We start from the raw sequence: 21,412 nt of genomic DNA, 5'->3' as shown, positions 1-21,412 counted from the left end.
ACCTAGTGTTTCCTCCCTTAAATGAAATATCTACTTTGCAAGTATTGCAAGCTGCCCTGTTATCATCCGTTCTCGTAAAGTATGACCAAACTTTTTAGCGTTTGAGCCGCTTAGGTACCATGTTTCCTACCAGGTAAATGACACTCCGCAACGTGGTGACGTCATTTGGGACAACTGGAATCAATAAGGGAATTGTTTGTGAAAATGGCAAACAATTCCAAGGAATTGAAACAGTAGGAACCGGTTCTCAACAAGAACCGGTTTTCGATACCCATCCCTATATATGAGTATATATTTCTAAGCATAAATGACAATCCAACCATATAAACCTAACAGTTATTGTTACACCATTCACAGCTATCACTACTACTACATTACTGCTAAAAATAAATCATAATCATAGTCATAATAATATTTATGAATGACATACTAAAGAGCAATAATGCCATATAAATAATGAATTAAGCACTTACTGATACCTTAATAACACTTGATAGTGTAACAGCATTTGAAAATGTTACCTATTAGTTTAGCAGCGGCCAAAGGGGAGGAGTGCCAGCAAACGTTCACAGTAGCTTATTAATCAACCTTTAAAAAAATGTCAGAGAAATTATGTCACCTATCATTGGTGCCAAAATACTGACTTAAGCACAGCATGTACTGTAATCAGTATTCAGTTTCATGTAAGTTTCATCATACAGGACATGTACAGCCGATTTAAGATCAAAGATTTTGGAGACTTAAATTATTGAGCTACTTCTCATCATCATTCCTGCAGCGAGGGTGACAGTCAAATTCGTCTTCAAGTGTTTGTAAGTTTGTCTTGTACTAACTTTTCTAGTCATCCAGAGTAAGTAAGATTACAGCTCTTACTTGCTGGCACTTATTCATACTGATTTTATTTTTAAAGCTTTTTAAATTTCCATCAATTTATATCTTTTTCATCTACATTAGCCTCAGTTTTGTTATTTATGTGGAAGTAGGTGTCAGGATGTCACATTAGTAAATGCCATGAATGTTTTTTGCCATGTTTGAGAGGGATACTGTTTTTTTAATTCATACAATCTGACATAATTTTGTGGTTTTACATCAAATCATCTGTTTTGCAATAACTGCTATTAACAAAGCACTTAATTATATTAGGAATTATATTTAAAAATTGGATATCGGAAGTAAGCAGCATGGTACAGAGATATGATATCATACAGAAGACAAAGACAATAATAATAATAATAATAATAATAATAATAATAATAATAATAATAATAATAATAATAATAATAATATAGTTTCTGTTGCCCATATCAGAATGTACATTTTCATGCAGTTATTTTTTTAGTTTACTTGACAAAAACAACATTTATTTCAACAACTAGAAGTATAAAAATCCTAAGGTAGCAAGATGCCAAAAACAAAACAAAACAAAACAAAAACATGCGGAGCACAACAAACTTTCCTCAAATAAATGTGTTATGTATTCGCTTTTGTCTGAAATTGTATTTTTCTCACAATATTGTCCACAACAACAAATGATCAGGGACAATACAGGCAGGAAAAAAACACACACAAAAGATCTAGATCCAAACATTTGCCTGCACCCCTGTTATTTACTAGCCAACATAACACTATGCTAGATTTATGTCTTTTTTAATATTTTTTGTGAAAAAAAGAAAAAAACTTCTTTACCAAAAGACTTTAGGAACCAGAGAGGTCTTATTTGAGCTGAAGTCAGGGTATATTCACTACTGATGTCAATGTTATGCTTACAGAACAATTCGAAAACTGCCACTAAAAATACTCAAAACTTAAAAATACAAACACGTTGTGTTTATATTTTTAAGTTTGGAGTATTTTTAGTTGGGGGGGGGGGGGGGGGGGGGGGGGTCTATTGAGTGGCACATATAATCTTTGCATTTCTGGATGTGTATACTAAATATTATCGTGATAGATGTGTGTGTGTGTGTGTGTGTGTGTGTGTGTGTGTGTGTGTGTGAGTGTGTTTGTGGTGTGTGTGTGTGTTTGCTGATTGCTGTGTCCCGATGGGATATGGTCGCCTCTTTCCAGTGGACGCCTCTGCCCCTCCCTTAGCCTGGAGGGGCAGGGAGGGGCAGACGGATGCTGGGTGCCAGGGGCCCTGGGACCCTGCTCTCAACTCATACCTGGGTGGCTTTCCTCTAGTTGCCTGTTGCCTCTGGTACTCTTTGCATGGGCACCCCATCTGCAGCCTCTCTCCTTCTCCTGCAGGGATGAGCGTGTGGATGTTGCCGAGATGTGTGGCTTATGACATAGTATGACATTGTCATGCTACTCCACATATAATATAATATATGAAATAACACAAAAAGAAAGAAAAAAATCAATGGATAAAAGATTCAACATCATTGTGAAGTTTGCGGACAACACTACAGTGGTGGGTCTTAGCACCAACGGTGCTTACAGGGAGGAGGTCAGCGCCCTGACCCACTGGTGTCAAGACAACCATCTCACCCTCAACGTCGCAAAGACAAAGGAGTTGATAGTGGACTTCCGGAGGTGCAGAGAAGTACACACCCCCATCACCATCAACGGCGCTGCTGTGGAGAGAGTGAGCAGCTTCCGGTTCCTTGGAGTACATCTGGCTGAGGCAGCCTCGCCTCTGTCAGTGCGCCCCAGGGTGGCTGTGGCTACAATGTAGCTTGCCATCACCAGTGTGTGAATGTGTGTGTGAATGGGTGGATGACTGGATATGTAAAGCGCTTTGGGGTCCTTAGGGACTAGTAAAGCGCTATACAAATACAGGCCATTTACCATTTTACGTGGTCAGTACACACAAACAAAACAGTGAAGAAGGCGCAGCAGCGCCTCTTCTTTCTCAGGAGACTGAAAAGATTCGGCATGAGCCCCCGCATCCTCAGGACCTTCTATCACTGTGCCATTGAGAGCATCCTCACTGGATGCATCACCACCTGGTATGGCAACAGCACCGCCTACAACTGCAAAGCTCTCCAGCGAGTAGTGCGGTGCTCTGAACGGATAATTGGAGGTGAGCTTCCCTCCCTCCAAGACATCTACAGGAAGCGCTGCCTGAGGAAAGCGGGGAGGATCATCAAGGACTCCAGTCACCCCAGCCATAAACTGTTCAGACTGCTTCCATCAGGAAGGAGGTTCTGCAGCATCCGGTCCCGTACCAGCAGACTGAGAGACAGCTTCTTCCATCAGGCCATCAGACTGCTGAACACTTCATAGACACCTCAGCTTCACTACTGGAACTTCAACATTATGCACTCCACACTGTATATAAATGCCACTTGTTTTGCACATATTCAACTCTGTATATTTTTATATATTTTATTTTATTATTATTATTTTTTTTACTATTTAATTTGTAAAAATGTGTATACACACACACACACACACACACACACACACGTAGGAAAATATTTAGTATACACATCCAGAAATGCATACACTATTATATATTGTACATATATTTATTAGTTTCAGGTTGGCCATTCTTGTATTTTGCTGGTTTGTGTTGTTGTGTTTGCACATCTCTGTTGCTTGTGGGGCTCGCACACAAGAATTTCACTCGCATGTGCTGTGCCAGTGTGCCTGCACATGTGATGTGACAATAAAAGTGATTTGATTTGATTTGATTTGATTCACATGAACAAGAGGAGCCTATAGAGATTCTTTGTAGCTGTTCTTGCAAAAGCAAAATGTGTTCGGCTTATGGACAGGTTTAGGTGCTGGCTGTTTTTAGTTTTCACTCAAGAAAAAAGCAGATATGATTTGCCCCCAAATCAAACTGATGTATCTGGCTTGTGGGGCTTAGATTATATAGGGCTGTGCAAAAGTCATGAACCATGCTTCACTTCTTTGCTAAAAAAAAAATGGAAACTAGGTTATTTAGTGAAATGTGTGCAAACTTTCAGTATATAATAACAGTAAGTCAATTCACAACTATAACAAGCTTGAAAGTCAATATTTGGCATGACCCCCTTTATTCTTCAACACAGCCTGATCTCTTGTCGGCAGCTTTTCTGTAATTTCTTTAGTTCTCCAGGCTTCTTGAAGGACATCCAAAGCTCATTTTGTTCTGTTCTCTTTCCAGATGATCCCACACTGCATCAATACTATTGGGTACGGGCTCCAGGGAGGCCAATCCATGACTAAGCTGTTATGACACAACACCAGTTCATCAGAGTGAGGTGCCTTTGCATGCTTGAATGATTCACAGGCCAGTGTTAGCTGTCTTAAAAAACAAAAACATTCATCTGAAAATAGGTATGAGTACTGGACTGAAAACAGGTAAAAAGGGGAAAAAAAGCAGACAATGTGCATAAAATAACTTTGAAATACCTTCAAAAACCTGGAGAACTATTGCTCAAGATCCCCACTAAAAATTAAGAGGGTCAATGGAAGTAAAGACTTGCAAATTAGGAATGAGTCAGCCCTGTCACGCGGGGTTCAGGTCACATGAGTCAGGACTTTGGGACAGTGTGGCAGTGTTTGTTGAGAAAGCTTTTCCTATAAAGGAAATGTTACTCGCATTCAGACTAAAGCTGCCTTCATTTCCCTGAAAGAGAGTAGAAAAATGACCTCCAAGGTCACAGGTAAATGGTAAATGGACTAATTCTTAAATAGCGCTTTTCTACTCTTCTGGAGCACTCAAAGCGATTTATACAACATGCCTCATTCACCCATTCGCACCCATTCATACAAGCACTTTTCTCTATTGTGATAATGGTGATGATATGAACTCAAATTTTGGTACAGATACAGCAAACTGTGCTCACAGACAGATTTCAACAAGTACGCACAGAGATTTCTCCAGATTCTGTGAATCTTTTGATAATATTATGTACTGTAGTCAATTTTATAGACACTGTTTTTTACAGAAAGGCGAACCTCTGCTCATCTTTACTTCTGAGAAACTCTGCCTCTCTAAGACGCTCTTTTCCTAGTCAGTCATGTTACTGACCTGATCCCAAGCAATGTAATAAGTTTGTCCAGCTGTTTCTTTTCAGTCCTACTTGCTTTTCTAGCCTTTTGCTGCCCAACTTTTTGAGACATTGAGTAAGTAGTTTTTATGACATTATAAAGGCAATAAAATATGGATTTCTTTGGAACTTTTTTGGAGTTGTGTCACACATATACACAGAAGTTTTTTTTCCCCAGCAGGCTTGCTGGTTGCACGGAAAAAGCGGAAGAGCCAAAATGTGAGTGATCACTTGACTCTGTTGTTGTTGATATCTGTGTCTATATCATCTGCCAGTTCAGTATCCCTTTCATTTTCCGTACACCTTCACTCTTGTCTTTTACAGCAGTGATGAAGGTTGAGATGGATGGGGTCCTGTCTGTCTATGTGTGCGTGCCTCCTCTAGTCTCTGGGGACATAAATACTTCATCCTAGGACCATAATGTTTTTGTAGATTCCCAGTAAAATCAACCATCTTAATAAGACTGCAATGACAAACAGTTTAGCAGTGATCAGAACTGAACTCTCTTTTGTCCAGAGAAGGCCACACATTTCCAGAATGATCATTCTTTTTTGATTTCATGCTCTACAAATAAGAACTTAACACATCTAGTGGACAGTACTGAAAAACAGTATTTCTGTGTATGGCTTTTAACTTAGTGTTGTACAAAAGGCTTTTAACCTTCTGAAATCTAAGCATTCTCTCTATATGAATATTTTTATAACTTTAACACAGCACAGAAGAATAGTTTCCTTGGTTTGAAGCGAGGGTGATTGACATATTGTTAAACTGTTAGCAGTCGGACGTACCGCCCACGGGACATTGGATGGTTTAGGGGACTAATAGGACTGCTAAGGGGTTAAAGACCCCATGGTCTCAGTCAATCCTCTTCAGCTTTTGATATTGAAACCCAATCTCAGGACAAAGAGCAGAACTGTGCTTTTAATTCCTGGTACACCTAACAGCTGCGGGGGTGACTGCATGGATTGTAATGTCAGAGGTATAAGTAGCCTTAAATGGGGCGAGCAGTGTAGTGTGACTCCTCCAAATGACTGTGGTATTAATTCATCTGTTCAGTGATACATGCTTGATAGATCACATCGCATATTTTATTTAAAACCCTATAAACCCATATATAAAATAGAAATTTCTCATCATTATACTCGCACTTTAGGGAAGTTTAGTCTGTGCTTGACATGATATTCCCGGTGTGTTAATTCAGCGCCGTCACAAAGGGGTCAAAGTTATGTGACCTGTATTCAAGGTCACATATCCGTGACGACAGGTTGCATGCAGTGTGTATCAGTGGCTTCGGCTGTCCGAAACGCTCCACTTGAAGAGATAGGGCAGAGAGCTGTTGTCTGAGAATGCAGGCAATATGTGTCAACACCAAATTCAAATCTGCCACGGAAGGAGACAATTGATAAGTGAACAAGCACCCGTGCTCGCAGGGGGAAATAAAAATACTAAGATGACGACATGGGTTTAGTGTTCATGTACTGCTCACCTATACTGTGTATCTTTTAGACACAACTGGAGAGGTGAGTAGTTTTTGATCACGTAGTTTGAAATCTGACGCCAGTTGTATGTTACGCATCTTGTTTCATGTTTTAAGTTTTTCCAACAATTTATAATCTTCTGAATCACCTACCTGTCCAGACTTGTACCACAAAGGGGCCTGAATTAAAATAAGTGTTATCACCTTATGAAATTTTTGTATTATTTCTCTTCAAATCACAGTGTTATATGGGTCTACATATAACTCATTTATCACTGAGAATAGATTTTTCAATTATTAATATGTGCTGAAATACAAACATACAAACATTTTTGACACACAAAAAGAGAGATGAAGCGCAAGGCGTGGAGCGTATTAATATGATTTGTTAACAATGCTTGGTTACAAAAATTATGGTCGTTACTATGTTACAATTGTGTAACATTAACTGATGATGCAGTACTAAGATAATATATATATGGCCGTGTATCTGAAAGCCATGACATAGTCTTTTATCTTTTTAGCGTGAATTGCATTATCATGACACCAAACTCTTTGTTTCACTTCCATCTGTTGATCATCCCTCAGTATAAACCATTTTCTAATGTGTGACACTAATTTGACCCTATTTATGGGTCAGCGTGACTCATGAGGCAAGGAGCTCCAGCAGGCAGGGCGTCCTTTCTCTTCTAAAGGTTTAACTCAGGATATCTTTTAAGCTGAGTGATCCATCGCAGAGCTCGGCCCCCTTCTATCTTCAGCGAACCATAGCCTGTCAATGGGGAGCCTAACTTTATCTGGCCCAGTGTCATTGAAGCTGCTGGTATTTTTAGGGGGTGGCTTGCAGCGGCAGCAGCTGCAAAAGCATTTACTGCCCCCCACCACCAATTCCAGCTCACTCTCTCTCACACCACACTCTTTAGCTATTGGACAATGACAGTATCAGAGCTGACGCATAAACCAGGCACTCAGCTGAAAGGCTGTGGTCATTTTACTCCTTGCCACCTGCAACCCAACACCAGACTGAAGGGACACAACTAAGATATTACTATGACTCTGGACCACCAAATGTGAATGGAAGCTACCATTTTTCTCAGCTGCGTTGGTGTTGAGTGACCAGCAGGTGCTCCAAACAAGACAAACCAGGAAAACAAGGAACATGAGCAGAAGACTCTAAACGTGCTTCTTGAATGCTAACCTAACCAATGATCATCCAAGTAAACTGATGCCAGCTTGTATTTTTAAGAATAACATTTTAAGGCATCACAAGAGAGACAAATGCTATAAAGACAGCATTTCTTAAAGCGGTAAGTCTATCCTCTGAACTCTTTTTTTGTGTCACTGTGTAACTCTCTCCTGAAAATGCCTGAGGACGATCTTTTCTTTACATGTGCCAACAAAACATTCTAAGACTGACTGAGCTTGGGATGTGCCTCTACTTGTCATAAAGTTGTATGACTTTATGCTCTTTAGATGATTTCCAAGCGTGATGTGTCACAGAGAACAAATGGCTGCTGTTCTCAAAGCAAAAAGAAAGGTGGTGACAACACAGAGGAAACAAATGAGCCATGAAAAGAGACAAGTGGCAGCTGCATTACAAATGGAGGCTAAAGCTTTAGATCAGAGATGTCAAACTCATTTGACATTGTGTTTATCTATTAGTAAATTACTTTGGCTTAGCGTGAATGGTAATGGGGCAGATTTTTATCAGTCATAAAGGCTGTAAAACCTTTGAAAATACAGTTATAAGTCAAAATCTATTACTTCCTTCGCATTTTCAAAAGCTGTCAAGTGGGCTCGATTTGAGTCCTTGCCGGGCCAATTCTGGCCCCCAGACTTTATGTTTGACACCCTTGCTTTATATACTGAATTGTTTAAGTTGTTGCTAGAATGTTACAATGAGCTGACAAAGAGAAGCCAACAGTAAGACTGCAAACAGCATTCTGTACACATGAATGTATATAAGGGATTAGTTGGTCCTAGCTAGTGACTGCAGGTGTGTTTGTGTGTGCTATGTGACACAGAGGCTCCAGCATCTTTTTTTGGACAGACTGCTTTATAAATACACTCTTCACTGAGCTACAGCACCAGCTGTGAGACAACCAAAAGTGTTTGCTCAATACCCACCTCGCAAAACCACTAAACTTCTTTACTTCAGCTTTGGGAACTATATTGAGTATTCAGAATTTTTTAAAATTTGATTTAATTCAGTTTTATTTAAATGGTGCCAAATAACAACTACTGTCACTTCAACACACTTTATATTGTAAGGTAAAAGCCCTACAATAATGGAGAGAAACCCCAACAATCAGAAGACCCCCTTGAAAAAAGCACTTGGCGAGAGTGGAAAGGAAAAACTCCCTTTTAACAGGAAGGAACCTCCAGCAGAACCTCCAGAAAGGTTGGCGATGGGAGGAGGAAGACAGGAAAAAGATACACCGTGGAATTAATGGAGATTGATCATTTTATTGTATTTTATAAAACTGTTCACTCTTCATTCTGCTTTCAGTTTGAGTCAGATTACTGATGAACCCATCTGGGACACAATAACCACACAGTTACTGTTTAGATGGTGGTTTGGGGTTTGAACTCAAAAGCTGCGCTCATGGCAGATTTTAATCATCTACTGAACTAATAATCTTCTTTCTCTTTCAGCTCTTTACAAAACAGAAGAAGATCATTTTGAGAAGAAGCTTCTTCATTCGACCCAAACAAAAGGTGACATCACCATGGATATTTTTGGTGGCGCACCTCGTGTTTTAGGCTATCCACGTCCTGTAGTGGCCCAGTGTGGAACAGATGCAACACTGAAGTGCCAAATCGGTGGAGACCCACGCCCAGATGTGATCTGGGAACGCAAAAATGTCCAGATCCTGTCTGAAGGACGCTACAAGATCTCGGAGGAGGGAAAGGTTTACTTGCTGACTATTACCAGAGTGACCCAGCAGGATGCTGGCCAGTACATCTGCAAGGCTAGAAATAGCATAGGAGAAACCTATGCAGCAGCCTCACTTAAAGTTGAAGGAGAGGCCCAGCAACAAGATGAGGATGCAAGACAGTTAGTGGTCAATGGTGGGGCGCAGCCTATGCAAGAAAATGGAGAATTTGTGGGACACCTAAATGGCTACAATGCAGTGCAAAATGGTGAACACTGCAAGGCAAATGGAGGGGAACTGAATGGAGAATGGAACAGCAGGCTAAGCAAAAACCAAGCAGAGGTTGATCTGACATCTGATGACAGACCGCGATTCCTCATCAAGCCCCTGTCTCTGCGTGTGGATCGGGGCGAAGACGCTGCCTTCTCCTGTAAAATCTGGGGGACTCCTCTGCCAGAGGTGATTTGGGAAAAGGATGGGAAGAAACTCAATGACATCTTTGAGAGTTCTCACTTCAGCATGAGAAATGAAGATGGTGGCTGGTTCCAACTCAAGATATATCGGACGCGTATGCCAGACAAAGGCGTCTACACCTGCAAGGCCGTCAACTGCCATGGTGAGGCCCTGGCTGGGGCCGTCCTTCTTGTCGAACCTGTACCAGAGCGAGGTGACAGCAAAACATCCTCGACTGGTCACACTAACAGCCAGTGGTCACCAAAACACAGGGGTGGGAGGCCCAGTTTGTCAAGGATCACAGCAGAGCCACCTGTCGATGCGTCAAAAGTGAAGAAATTTGCAGTAGCGGAGGGGAAACACGCCAAGTTTCGCTGCTTTGTAACAGGGAAGCCGAAACCTGAGATCATCTGGAAGAAAGATGGAGTTCCCCTAGAGCCTGACAGACGTCATCTGATATTTGAGGACAGAGAGGGCTACTACACCCTGAAGGTGCTGTACTGTAAAGTACAGGACACAGGGTTGTATGTGTGTGCAGCATCAAACGCGCTGGGAAACACCCTAAGTGCAGTTCACCTGTCCGTCAAAGGTATGGCAACCTGTTCTTTTTTCTGCAACCTTCATGGAAGAACATGACATGTGATATTCTTCTTGAACAATATTTAACCCAAATAATGTTAGTCCTATGTGTTCACTGAATGCTACAAGTAAATGGAAAAAGTGATTAAAAGAGTAACAGAAACCACAGAAGGTGATTAACATTGAAACATTATTATAAAACCTCTGAAAATAACCACCTACACAATTTAATCATGGCACCTTTTCCCATGTGATTTAACCAAGTACAATAACCCATTTTTGACCATGTCAAACCAACACATTTGGCATTTGGTGGCTTGATGTAATCAGATTACGTTGTGTATACTTACATTGACTTGAAGGGATTTAAGTATGTAGAGTGAAATTTGTTTTAATTCATTCTACACAAGTTAAAAACTTCAGGGAAACGCAATGAAATCTTGTTGTTTGAACACCTACTTTGTTAGTCAAGGCAATTACTGCTAGTCTTGCGTAATGAACCAATATGCAGGTTTATGATTTCATAGAGACAAACAACCATTTGCACTTACATTCATGGGTAATTTAGAATCACCAATTAACCTAACTCCAATTACACACTGCAAACTAGCCAGATTGTGGATTTGAACCCAGGCCCTTGTTGCTGTGAGACAACAGCACTAACCATCACACCACCAAGCTGTCAATGCAGGCTTAACAAAACTAGGAAAGCTATGATTACAAGGCTTGATGCAGAATTTTCTGTAGGTTTTTGTCCTTGACAGGTTAAACCACAATAAATAGCAATAGCATACACGTGGTGTGGGTGTAGCTGTCTGCCTCTTAAAACTCCAGCAATTTTCCTGCAGTTTGACATCTAATATGATCTTGTGAATTTCGTGAGTCCAGTCAACTAACCACACTTACTAGATTGTATCATGTCATCTCAACAAGAACAAATTAAGTTGCTGAATTTCATGCAGATGCTACATGATTTAATTATGTTCACCTTAGAAACATGAAATTATTTAGTTGAAATTACAAGTTTGAATCTTTTACATGTAACAACCACCCAATTTCATTTTTTGAGTGTAGAAAACACTTCATTGTACCAAATATTATCCCTTAAAGCAGATTAAATTGCTTTCATGCTGTTGGAACCTTTTGAATAACACAAAAGAAACGTCTTTCTTTTCAAGACATTAGTCACTGAAAATGGACAACTGAAATGAATATGTATATGTCCAGTTACAATAAATGAGGGCATATCTTAAACCATACTAATAAAACATTATACCATGAGCTGCAATTGTGAGGGCTGTGCATAGTTAAAATGCTACCCCATTCATATGTGATTCATTCTGCATCTGTGAGCTGCCTCTATAGAGTCAGTTTAGTTGATGGGCTCAACATGCCAGTCATTAACATACAGATAACATGACGGAACATTACCACTGCTAATCACTGCTTGAAAACTATTATATGGTAGCAAAAGAGAATCAAAAATTAAGTGTTTGCGCTAAATTTTTTCATTTCCACACATTATATTTTAATTATTATTTTGAGTTTGAGTTTTTCTAGGCCTGCTGCCAATGCAGTGAATTTGAGCTGTCTTCTAAATCTACGCTATAGCACTGTGAAACAGCTTCTTGTTTGGCATCTCCATCAATCCTTGCACACATGTACCCATAAATATGTACGATTCATCCACTTTGGACCAAAGATAACGTTGTCCTTATTCTTCAGGCCCTGCCGTGCGGTTCAGGCGCCCGTTAAAAGACGTGGAGGTGAAAGAGCGGGACGTTGCTGTGCTTGAGTGTGAGGTACCTGATGAGTCACTCCCAGCTGCCTGGTACCTGGAAGACCAGAGGCTGATGCCCAGCAGTAAATATGGGATGGAGCAGAAAGGAACCAAACGAAGACTCACTATTCACGATGTAGGAACAGACGATGATGGAGTCTACCTCTGTGAGATGCCTGATGGAGCAAAGAGCATTGCTGAGCTCTCAGTTAAAGGTACACTATGAAAAATAGGCTACGGTGCATCAAATTATTGTAAAAAGGGATGGTATTTCTAGGACTAGTACTTCAGGAAGACAAAATCTCAATGCACACTTGCTTTATCGCATTAACTTAATGATATCCATTCATGTCATTATTTCAAGCTAAATGATCTCTGTATAAACACCTGTTAGCACAGTGTGTGGTCAAAGGGGGAAACTACCTGATGCAGCTTTTAAGCTTATTTTGAAAAACTATTTGCATTGATTTTTATCCGTACAGGTACTATTGTTCGTAAGCTTCCACGAAAACTGGAGGTCCTGGAGGGTGAGAACGCAGCCTTCTGCGTGGAGGTGGAGAACGAAGACATGGAGGTCCACTGGTTCAAAGACGGGTTGAAGCTACATGAAACACACCAAACAATCCTCAAGTCTTTTGGCAAAACTCACATTCTGGTCTTTGTCAACGTGGCCTATCACGACTCGGGAGTTGTGACATTTGTCGCAGGACGATCCAAGACTTCATCACGCCTCAAAGTCAAAGGTAATTTAGCAAACACTTTGTGTAAATGTTTGTTAAGGGTTTTTTTTGCCTTGATTTGAAGAAGCTTTGCAGGTTGTGTTTGAGATTTAAATAAACATTTATTTCAGGTTTATTTGTTGCAGGATCATTTTGTTTTTTGTTACATTCAGTAGAGTGTTTTTGCTGGGGGTGAGAGTGGGAACTCTGATGGCAAATTTATTTTTAGAAGGAGTCATATGCAAAAATGTAGGCTCACTTGTCTAAATGTATTAATTTTAAGACAAAATGTGTTTTTATTTAATTATTTTTACATTTGTCTAATAATACATTACAATTATTGCTTCTGCTTGTATACTAATTAACTAACTAGTTTCAGTGAATTTAATGATGCCTTCTGACAATCAGCCTTTTATCAATCCACCCTTATTACATTCTTTATTCTTCTTTGTCTTTCAGCCACACGACACTGCCCACCTATCTGTCCGGTGGGAGTCAAAATGGATGTAGACAGACCCAACAGTGCGCTACTTAACTGGGATCACGCCCCCAGTAGTCAGACCTCCACCCGCTCTGTGTTTGTGCTGGAGATGCAAGAAGTGGGTTCTCAGGAATGGCAGAAGTGTTTCACCTCAGAGACCGCCACCTCAGCTGAGGTCACCGGTGACATTGTACGATGCGAGGGCAACTACCGTTTCAGAGTTTGCTGCATTAACAAATATGGACGAAGCGGCCATGTGGAGTTTCCCAAAGTTGTCCATCTGGGTGAGGAGCACACGGCGACAGATTTTACATACAGATATATTAAATGTCATTTTTTTAAAGTTTTACTTGAAACTCTTCTTTGAGGTGAATATAATTTTATTCAAAAACACTACAGTTTACTTTAAATATGAAACACAAAATTGTATACATTTTTAGGTAGAGCGTTTGTTTTTTTAACTTGCTGAGAAACCATGGGCATATAAATGTTAATAATTTTTCTTCTTTTAATTATGGTTATTTCAGTTATATTGTGCTTAAATTTGTTGTGGGTGTTTGATGTGGTCTCCAGTGTGGCAAAGAAAAGTGTTAAGGTTTAAGCGAACAAGGACATGTAGTTATATTTATCAGTGATAAACGTAGATATTACGTAGACTGGAGTAAGAGAACTAATTTTACAGTACTGTAAAATGACAATTTCCTTCTGGTAAATTTAACTTCCAGCACTTTCCTGTAATTTTCTAGAGTAAACTACGCATTATTTGTTGACTAATAGTGTACGACATAGGATATGTTTATAGGACTAAATTGAGCAATTTAAAAATATGGACCAATATTTTTTTCTTTCAGACACCAATGATAAAATTACAATGAGTTTAAAAATAATCTTGCTTTAATGTCACAACAAGTCGTGTATTAGCCATTTATGCACTGCCAGATCTGCTTGGATCAGCTGGTTGATGTTTTGTGGCAGTTCAGACATTGTTGCCAACAGGGAAGTTGCAGAGCGCCCTCTGGTGGCAGACTATGCAAGCTGTGCAAAATCAACACATAACATAGTAGAAAGACATTTTTCCTGTCTCTTCTTTACTTTTTAATTCTGTTGTAAATTCTGATGCCAATATATGTGCAAATAGCTAATATTATTAGGGCCAACATATCTGTCAGGCTTAATTGACTAATACCTGTACTGTACTTCTTCTGTACTTGCTAGTTCCTGGGCCCAAGATCCTCAGCCGCCTCCAAAGCTGTGAGGTTGTAGAAGGACAAGATGCTCGCTTCTCCATTGAATTGTCTGCCCCAATGGTTGGAACCTGGTTTCTCAATAGTGCTCAACTGCAGCACGGCGGACGATATTCAATACAACACAATCAAACAAAGCACTCAGTGGTGATCCATGAAAGTCGCATGACAGAGGATGAAGCAGAGGTCACCTTCATAGCTAACGGAGTCAGGGATTCCGCTGTGCTCAACGTTAAACGTAGGTGTAAAAACCTCTGAAAAACCTGTGATTGATGCATTTTTTTTAAGTTTGCTTATTTCTGTGTTCATTTTTTTTTTTCATCAGCTGCCGTGATGAAATTCAGTCCTCTGTCAGAGTTAGACAGCAAGAAAAAGGTGGACATAGGGGATGCCATTGTACTCTACTGTGAAGTCTCCCATCCGTTTGCAAAAGTATCCTGGTTCAAAGATGGCAAGGAGCTTCAGGTCTCAGATGGTCTAAACATCCAGGCGGATGGGAATATGAGGAGGATCGTGATCCAGTCAGCTGAGGAATCTCACTCTGGAGTTTACACATGTGAAACTTCAGGGGATGTCATCACATTCAATGTGGATGTTGCAGGTAATTGGTTTATGAACAGATGACATGCTGATGAGCTTCTTTAACATTAACATAGACATTAACATTAACATGGATATTAATTGACCATTTTGTTATATTTACTTAAAGAATCACATGTTAATTTTCTTATACAGAAAAATGCATGCTTAATATACTATCTGGATTTCATATCATGAAAATACTGATGTTTCTTGGATTATTAAGTGACACTGAATATAAACAACTGTGTCTCTGACTGATTTTTATGTCTTGTAAGAAATCAAAACCTTGTTTAAAACCTGTGCTAACACATTTGGACCACATCTGGGCTTATTATTAAACCATACCAAGAATCACTCCAATTTTTAGAGGGCTAGTTCATGTAATACCTTGAGCTCCAGCCATTGACATGCAGTCTTCCTTCTACCCTGTTTTTAAGGTCCTCCGGTGGATTTCAGTCCGGTCGCTGGGGATGAACTTCATAAGAGCAGCATGGAGTTGGACCCTGTGGTGCTGGTCTGCCATGTCTCCAGAGATGATGCTGAAGTTGTGTGGTAAGACTGAAGAATTCCTGTTTGCAAATAAAGACAGATCTGTAGATCTGTAAAGTCTGTAGTCTTCTGTGTTTCCAGTGTCTAACTGTTCAAATACTTCCTGCATCATTTTGTTTACGGCACAATCAACCTCTTAGTAGGACACAGGTTTTTTATTAATGTAACTAAAACAAACTCTTTGAGACTCTTTACAGTTATCTGTGTCTGTGTCCCAGGTATAAAGACGGCTGTGAGATCAAGCCCAGTGACAACATAACTCTGCAGGCAGAAGGAACCATGAGGAGGTTAATTATCCGCTCTGCAGAAACCTCAGATGCTGGAAGTTATACTTGCCAGGCAGGAAACAGCAGCATGGAGTTCACAGTCAATGTCCGAGGTACACTGACCTTTCTCCTCCAACTCCTGTCGGTAAAAACAAAAGGCATTTAACAACATATTTTGGCTGTGTTTTGGCCCTGAAGTTTTAAAATGAGAATAAAAAGATTAAAGGTGGCATTGTGGAACAAATAGATTATTAATTCATTGTGAGCACCATTTGACCTCGCTCTTATTACTCAAACAAAAAACACAGAGCCTCCAGTGATGATAGTGGAACCTAAAGACGATGTGGTGATTGAGAGCTACATCTCAGAGGAGATCCACCTGCAGTGCGAGCTGTCTCGCTCCAGGGGGAAGGTGCGATGGTTCAAGGATGGCCTGCAGGTGGCAGAGAGTGAAAACATCCAGCTGATATCAGAAGGCCCTTACAGGAGGCTGACAATTCTCTGCAGCTCAGAGGAGGATGCTGGAGAGTATGTCTGTGAAACAGATGGAGACTCCATCTTCTTCCAACTTGGTGTTAAAGGTAAAACTTTAGTGCTCACCTCTTCTAACAGATATCAAATTGAAACATAGAGAATCTACAAAATAAGTTTAAATGCTTATTTTTTTTAATAACTTTCACTTGTACTAGATCCACCAGTAAGAATCATTTATCCCAGTGAATCAGAGCTGGAACTGACTCACTTGGCATCAGAGAGGCTGGAGCTCAGCTGTGAGATCTCAAAGGCGGATGCTCCTGTGCGCTGGTTCAAAGACAGTCTAGAAGTAGAGGCAGGGCACAACTTGATCCTGGAGGTGGACGGGGCCCAACGGAGGCTCATTATACCCATAACCACTGTGCACGACACGGGGGAGTATGTATGTGACACAGAAGATAACTCTTTGGCTTTCCTAGTAACTATTACAGGTAAACAGGCATACATTCAGGCTAATTATTTATGGTCTATACATGGTCACTCAGTAAACGAATCATCACATTACATTTTACATACTTTATTTCTCTTTGCTTCACTTAGAGCCACCAGTAACGCTAACTTGCCCCAAAGACATAGCTGAAAAACTGGAGAGTCTTGCTGGCAAACCAGTGATTCTAGAAATTGAGGTGTCCCGACCAAATGCAGAAGTCAAGTGGCTGATAAATGGTGAAGAAATTCAGCAAAGCAGCAATGTCACCATCACAGAAGATGGGCTCATTCGTCGTTTGACAATTCACTCTCCCACTCCTGAGGATTCTGGCAAATACACTTGTGACGCTATGGATGATAAAATTGATTTCCAGGTTAAAGTTTCAGGTAAGATGCAGCAATTGCCTCGGTATGAGTTTTCTGACCCATTGTGAAATTTAAAGATAAATGTTCAATTCTGTGTCCTCAGAGCCACCAGTAAAGATTTTAAGAAAGTCAGAGATCAAGAACAACCTAAAGTTCTTGATCTCTGATGACATTGTGCTGGAGTGTGAGCTCTCCAGAGCCAATGCTGTCGCCAAATGGTACAAGGATGGCTGTCGTGTTCAGGGTGATGAAAGGTTCTGTGAAGAGGAAGAAGGTCCTTTCCGCTCGCTCGTCATCCTCAATGCTGAACTCGAAGATTCAGGAGAATATTTTTTGGATGTCGGAGATGACAGTATCAGCTTCCAAGTTACAGTAGAAGGTAAGGTTAATATGGCTGAATGTATTTTTCTTCTTTTTTAATTTTTTCTTAGAAAGCAGTCGTGCATATTTGTTTAATATGCACATTGAAATACATATCCTGGTCAAAAAGGACTCCAGGTTTCCTCACATGGTTACTGCAGACGAAAACAATGCCATCCATGGTAAATACAGTCCCAATCAAAAGTTTAAGACCACTTGGAAATGACAAAATATCATATTTTGCATGGTTGGATCTTAACAAGGTTCCAGGTAGAGCTTCAACATGCAACAAGAAGAAATGGGAGTGAGACAAAACATTTTTTTGAGCATGCAATTTATTGAAAACAACACTTAAAATGAAACAGGCTGTTTTACAGGAAAAAGCACCTACTATGGTGCATAAAAAAACATCACAGGTGGGATCTGCTTGTCATGCCAGTAACACTGGAAACCATCAAGATTTTTTCTCATCAGAAAATAAAACTTTCTACCACCTTTCAGTGTCTCATGTCCAAACGGTCAGTTCTGTGGCGTTCAAGGAGACGAGGCCTTTGAAGATATTATTTTGTTTTTGAAGCCCTTCAGTCTCATATGCTGTCTGAAGGTTATGGGGCTGCAGTCAGCACCAATAAAGGCCTTAATTTGGGTCAAGGATCGTCCAGTGTCTTGACGGACAGCCAATTGGATCCTCTGGCTCAGTGCTGGTGAAATGTTTTTGGGTCTTCCATCATAACCCTCAGGTTCATTTAAGAAATTCCAAATGACTGTCTTACTGCGTCCCACCTCAGCAGCGATGGCACTCTGTGAGAGGCCCTGCTTATGCAGTTTAACAACCCGACCATGTTCAAAAAGGGAACTTTTTTGACTTTTTAAGATCCTACCATGCAAATATGAGTTTTTGCCATTTTTCAAGGGGTCTTAAACTTTTGACTGGGACTGTATCTGGTTAGACACCATGTTACTAAGATTTTTAAGCAAAGTAAAATAGTCAAATTTTTATTTGAACTTAGAGGTTATACGGGCTTTTATATCTTTATTCCTGCAGTTTAACTAATAGGTGTTTCATCTAGCTTTATTGACACTGTCAATAGAAAATTGTACTTAGTAGTCAGTATAGACTTTTAATAAAATAAGTTTGCATATGATAGAATACTGCATGATGACCTCTTTATAACTCAGACTGTTTTTAGTTCACTGTGACCCGTTATCATGCAGGGAAGGAGCAGTACCTATTAGTGCTAGATAAGAGCTTAACGAGCAGTTTCACTTCGTGCCAGGTAGAGAAGCCTCTCCTGGCACACACGCACACACACACGCGCACACATCCACATTCCAATGTAATAAATGAATGCACCTACTGTTGTATATAAATAAAGACCAGGACAGTGGCAGAGCGCGAGTCCTTGAGCCACTGCGAGCACTCTGTGACTGCCCTTGCAAGTAAAAACTGCAGCGTGTGTGTTTCTACTCTCTGACTCTCATGCTGAAGAAGTGTCTTTAGAATATATCTCTTGACAGACACATAGAGCTGGGTATCATCTGCATAGCAATGCAATTGTATGCTATGGTTTCTAATGTTACTGCTTAAGAGGAGCATTTATAATGTAAATAGAATTCGTCAGCACAACTGGAACTCCGATCTACATGAACAGAATGTCTCTGAAAGACTCCGTTCTGTCAGAGGCCATGACAAGGTTATTCATAACCTCCATGTCAATGCTGTTTCTGTGAGGAATTCTGAAGTGTTAAGTTTTATACATACCATTCCAATGAAGATAAGCAGTTAGCTGTTTTTCAAGTACTTTTTAAATATTTATTTAAATAAAAGGTTAAACTTATTTTTTGAAAGGGATAAGGCTAAGCATCTTGCCTTGGACTTTTGAAAACATTTTTGAAAACATTTCAAAAGGGCAGCTAGTATCTGGCAGGATCAAGTAGTTATAATTTTGCCTTCCACTGGCATGATATTATCACAAAAGAGCTATCTCTGTATGTACATTTTTTTCAAAAGGATATTTCTGGCAAAACTTTGCATGAATTAATCCATCTTCTTCCCTCAGAGCCTCCAGTGACCATTGTTGGAAACTCAAATGACCTTGAATACCAGGAGATGATGGCAGGCGATGACCTGATCCTGGCCTGTGAGGTATCTCGTGCTAATGCCCCTGTCCAGTGGTATTGTAATGACAGGCTTCTCACCAGTGATGACCGGACCTATATTGAAAGCTATGGGACATTGAGGAAAATCATCATTTCCTGTGTTCAGCCTTCCGATTCTGGAAAGTATGTGTGTGACGCTGTGGATGACAAGATGGTCAGCGTTATACGCATTCAAGGTACGAATCCACAAAATAAGCCTTCACAGCTTTAAAGAAGAGAAAAAAGGTCATATAACTTTCTTTTAAATTTTCTTTTCTATCAAAGAGACTCCAGTTACATTTGTGAACAAGGAGGATGACATTGTTGTGACGGGTTACGAAGCAGAGAGCGTGACCTTGACAAGCTATGTTTCCAAGGAAAGCGCTCTAGTGCGCTGGATGAAAGACTGGTCGCCCGTTGAAGGTGATCGTTACCGAGCACTCATGGAGGGCCATAAACGCACTTTTACTATCGAGCCTTTGAGACGCTCTGATGCCGGCGAGTACACATGTGACATCAACACAGACCAGATGCACTTCAGCCTGCTGGTGAAAGGTTAAAATTTTGTTTTGCATTTTGAACAGCTATGTACACTCAACAAAAATATAAACGCAACACCTTTGTTACTGCTCCCATTCCCCATGGGATGGACGTAGAGACCTAAAATTCATTCCAGATACACAATATAACCATCCCTCCCAAACAGTGGTCACAAATCAGTCCAAATGTGATTGAATGTTCATTTCTCAACCATAAGCCGTCTCCACAGGCGTTTCAGAGAATATGGCAGCACATCCAACCGGCCTCACAACCGCAGACCTCGTGTAACCACACCAGCCCAGGACCTCCACATCCAGCAGGTTCACCTCCAAGATCGTCTGAGACCAGCCACCCAGACAGCTGCTGGAACAATTGGTTTGCACAACCAAACAATTTCTGCACAAACTGTCAGAAACCGTCTCAGGGACGCTCAACTGCATGCCCGTCGTCCTCATCGGGGTCTTGACCTGACTCCAGCTCGTCGCCGTAACAGACTTGTGTGGGCAAATGCTCACATTCGATGGCGTCTGGCACGTTGGAGAGGTGTGCGCTTCACGGATGAATCATGGTTCACATTGTTCAGGGCAGATGGCAGCTGAGAATGTCCCAGTTCTTGCATGGCCAGCATACTCACCGGACATGTCACCCATTGAGCATGTTCGGGATGTGCTTGACCGGCGTATACGACAGCGTGTACCAGTTCCCACGAATATCCAACAACCTCGCACAGCCATTGAAGTGGAGTGGACCAACATTCCACAGGCCACAATTGACAATCTGATAGACTCCATGCGACGATGTGTTGCACTGCATGAGGCAAATGGTGGTCACACCAGATACTGACCGGTTCTGGGTCCCCAGACCCCCAATAGCGCAAAAAACTGCACATTCCAGGGTGGCCTTTTGTTGTGGGCAGTCTGAGGTACACCTGTGCACTACTCATGATGTCAGATCAGCATCCTGATGTGGCACACCTGTGAGGTGGGATGGATTATCTCAATATAGCAGATGTGCCCACTACCACACATTTGGACTGATTTGTGACCACTGTTTGGG

General features: G+C 40.7%; 1 protein-coding gene across 1 annotated transcript in view; it reads left to right on the top strand.

Annotated features, from left to right (window-relative positions):
* The first annotated feature begins 7,346 nt into the window (after positions 1-7,346).
* The window catches only part of obsl1a (obscurin like cytoskeletal adaptor 1a), a 19,632-nt gene continuing 5,566 nt past the window's right edge, over positions 7,347-21,412 (top strand). The window contains exons 1-15 of the mRNA XM_005937308.3: positions 7,347-7,766; positions 9,115-10,377; positions 12,093-12,362; positions 12,630-12,890; positions 13,326-13,631; positions 14,563-14,829; positions 14,917-15,192; positions 15,611-15,725; positions 15,941-16,101; positions 16,297-16,569; positions 16,678-16,953; positions 17,063-17,338; positions 17,421-17,696; positions 19,738-20,013; positions 20,102-20,371. Of these exons, the coding sequence (XP_005937370.1) occupies positions 9,189-10,377; positions 12,093-12,362; positions 12,630-12,890; positions 13,326-13,631; positions 14,563-14,829; positions 14,917-15,192; positions 15,611-15,725; positions 15,941-16,101; positions 16,297-16,569; positions 16,678-16,953; positions 17,063-17,338; positions 17,421-17,696; positions 19,738-20,013; positions 20,102-20,371 (4,492 nt within the window). The 5' untranslated portion in view covers positions 7,347-7,766; positions 9,115-9,188. The remainder of the gene's footprint in view (positions 7,767-9,114; positions 10,378-12,092; positions 12,363-12,629; positions 12,891-13,325; positions 13,632-14,562; positions 14,830-14,916; positions 15,193-15,610; positions 15,726-15,940; positions 16,102-16,296; positions 16,570-16,677; positions 16,954-17,062; positions 17,339-17,420; positions 17,697-19,737; positions 20,014-20,101; positions 20,372-21,412) is intronic.

This window comes from Haplochromis burtoni, unplaced genomic scaffold (genome assembly GCF_018398535.1).
Source record: "Haplochromis burtoni strain Fernald_Lab_line unplaced genomic scaffold, NCSU_Asbu1 Contig_67, whole genome shotgun sequence".
Classification (NCBI taxonomy): domain Eukaryota; kingdom Metazoa; phylum Chordata; class Actinopteri; order Cichliformes; family Cichlidae; genus Haplochromis; species Haplochromis burtoni.
The sequence above is the reverse complement of the archived record's forward strand: the minus strand, read 5'-3'. Positions and strand labels throughout refer to the sequence as shown.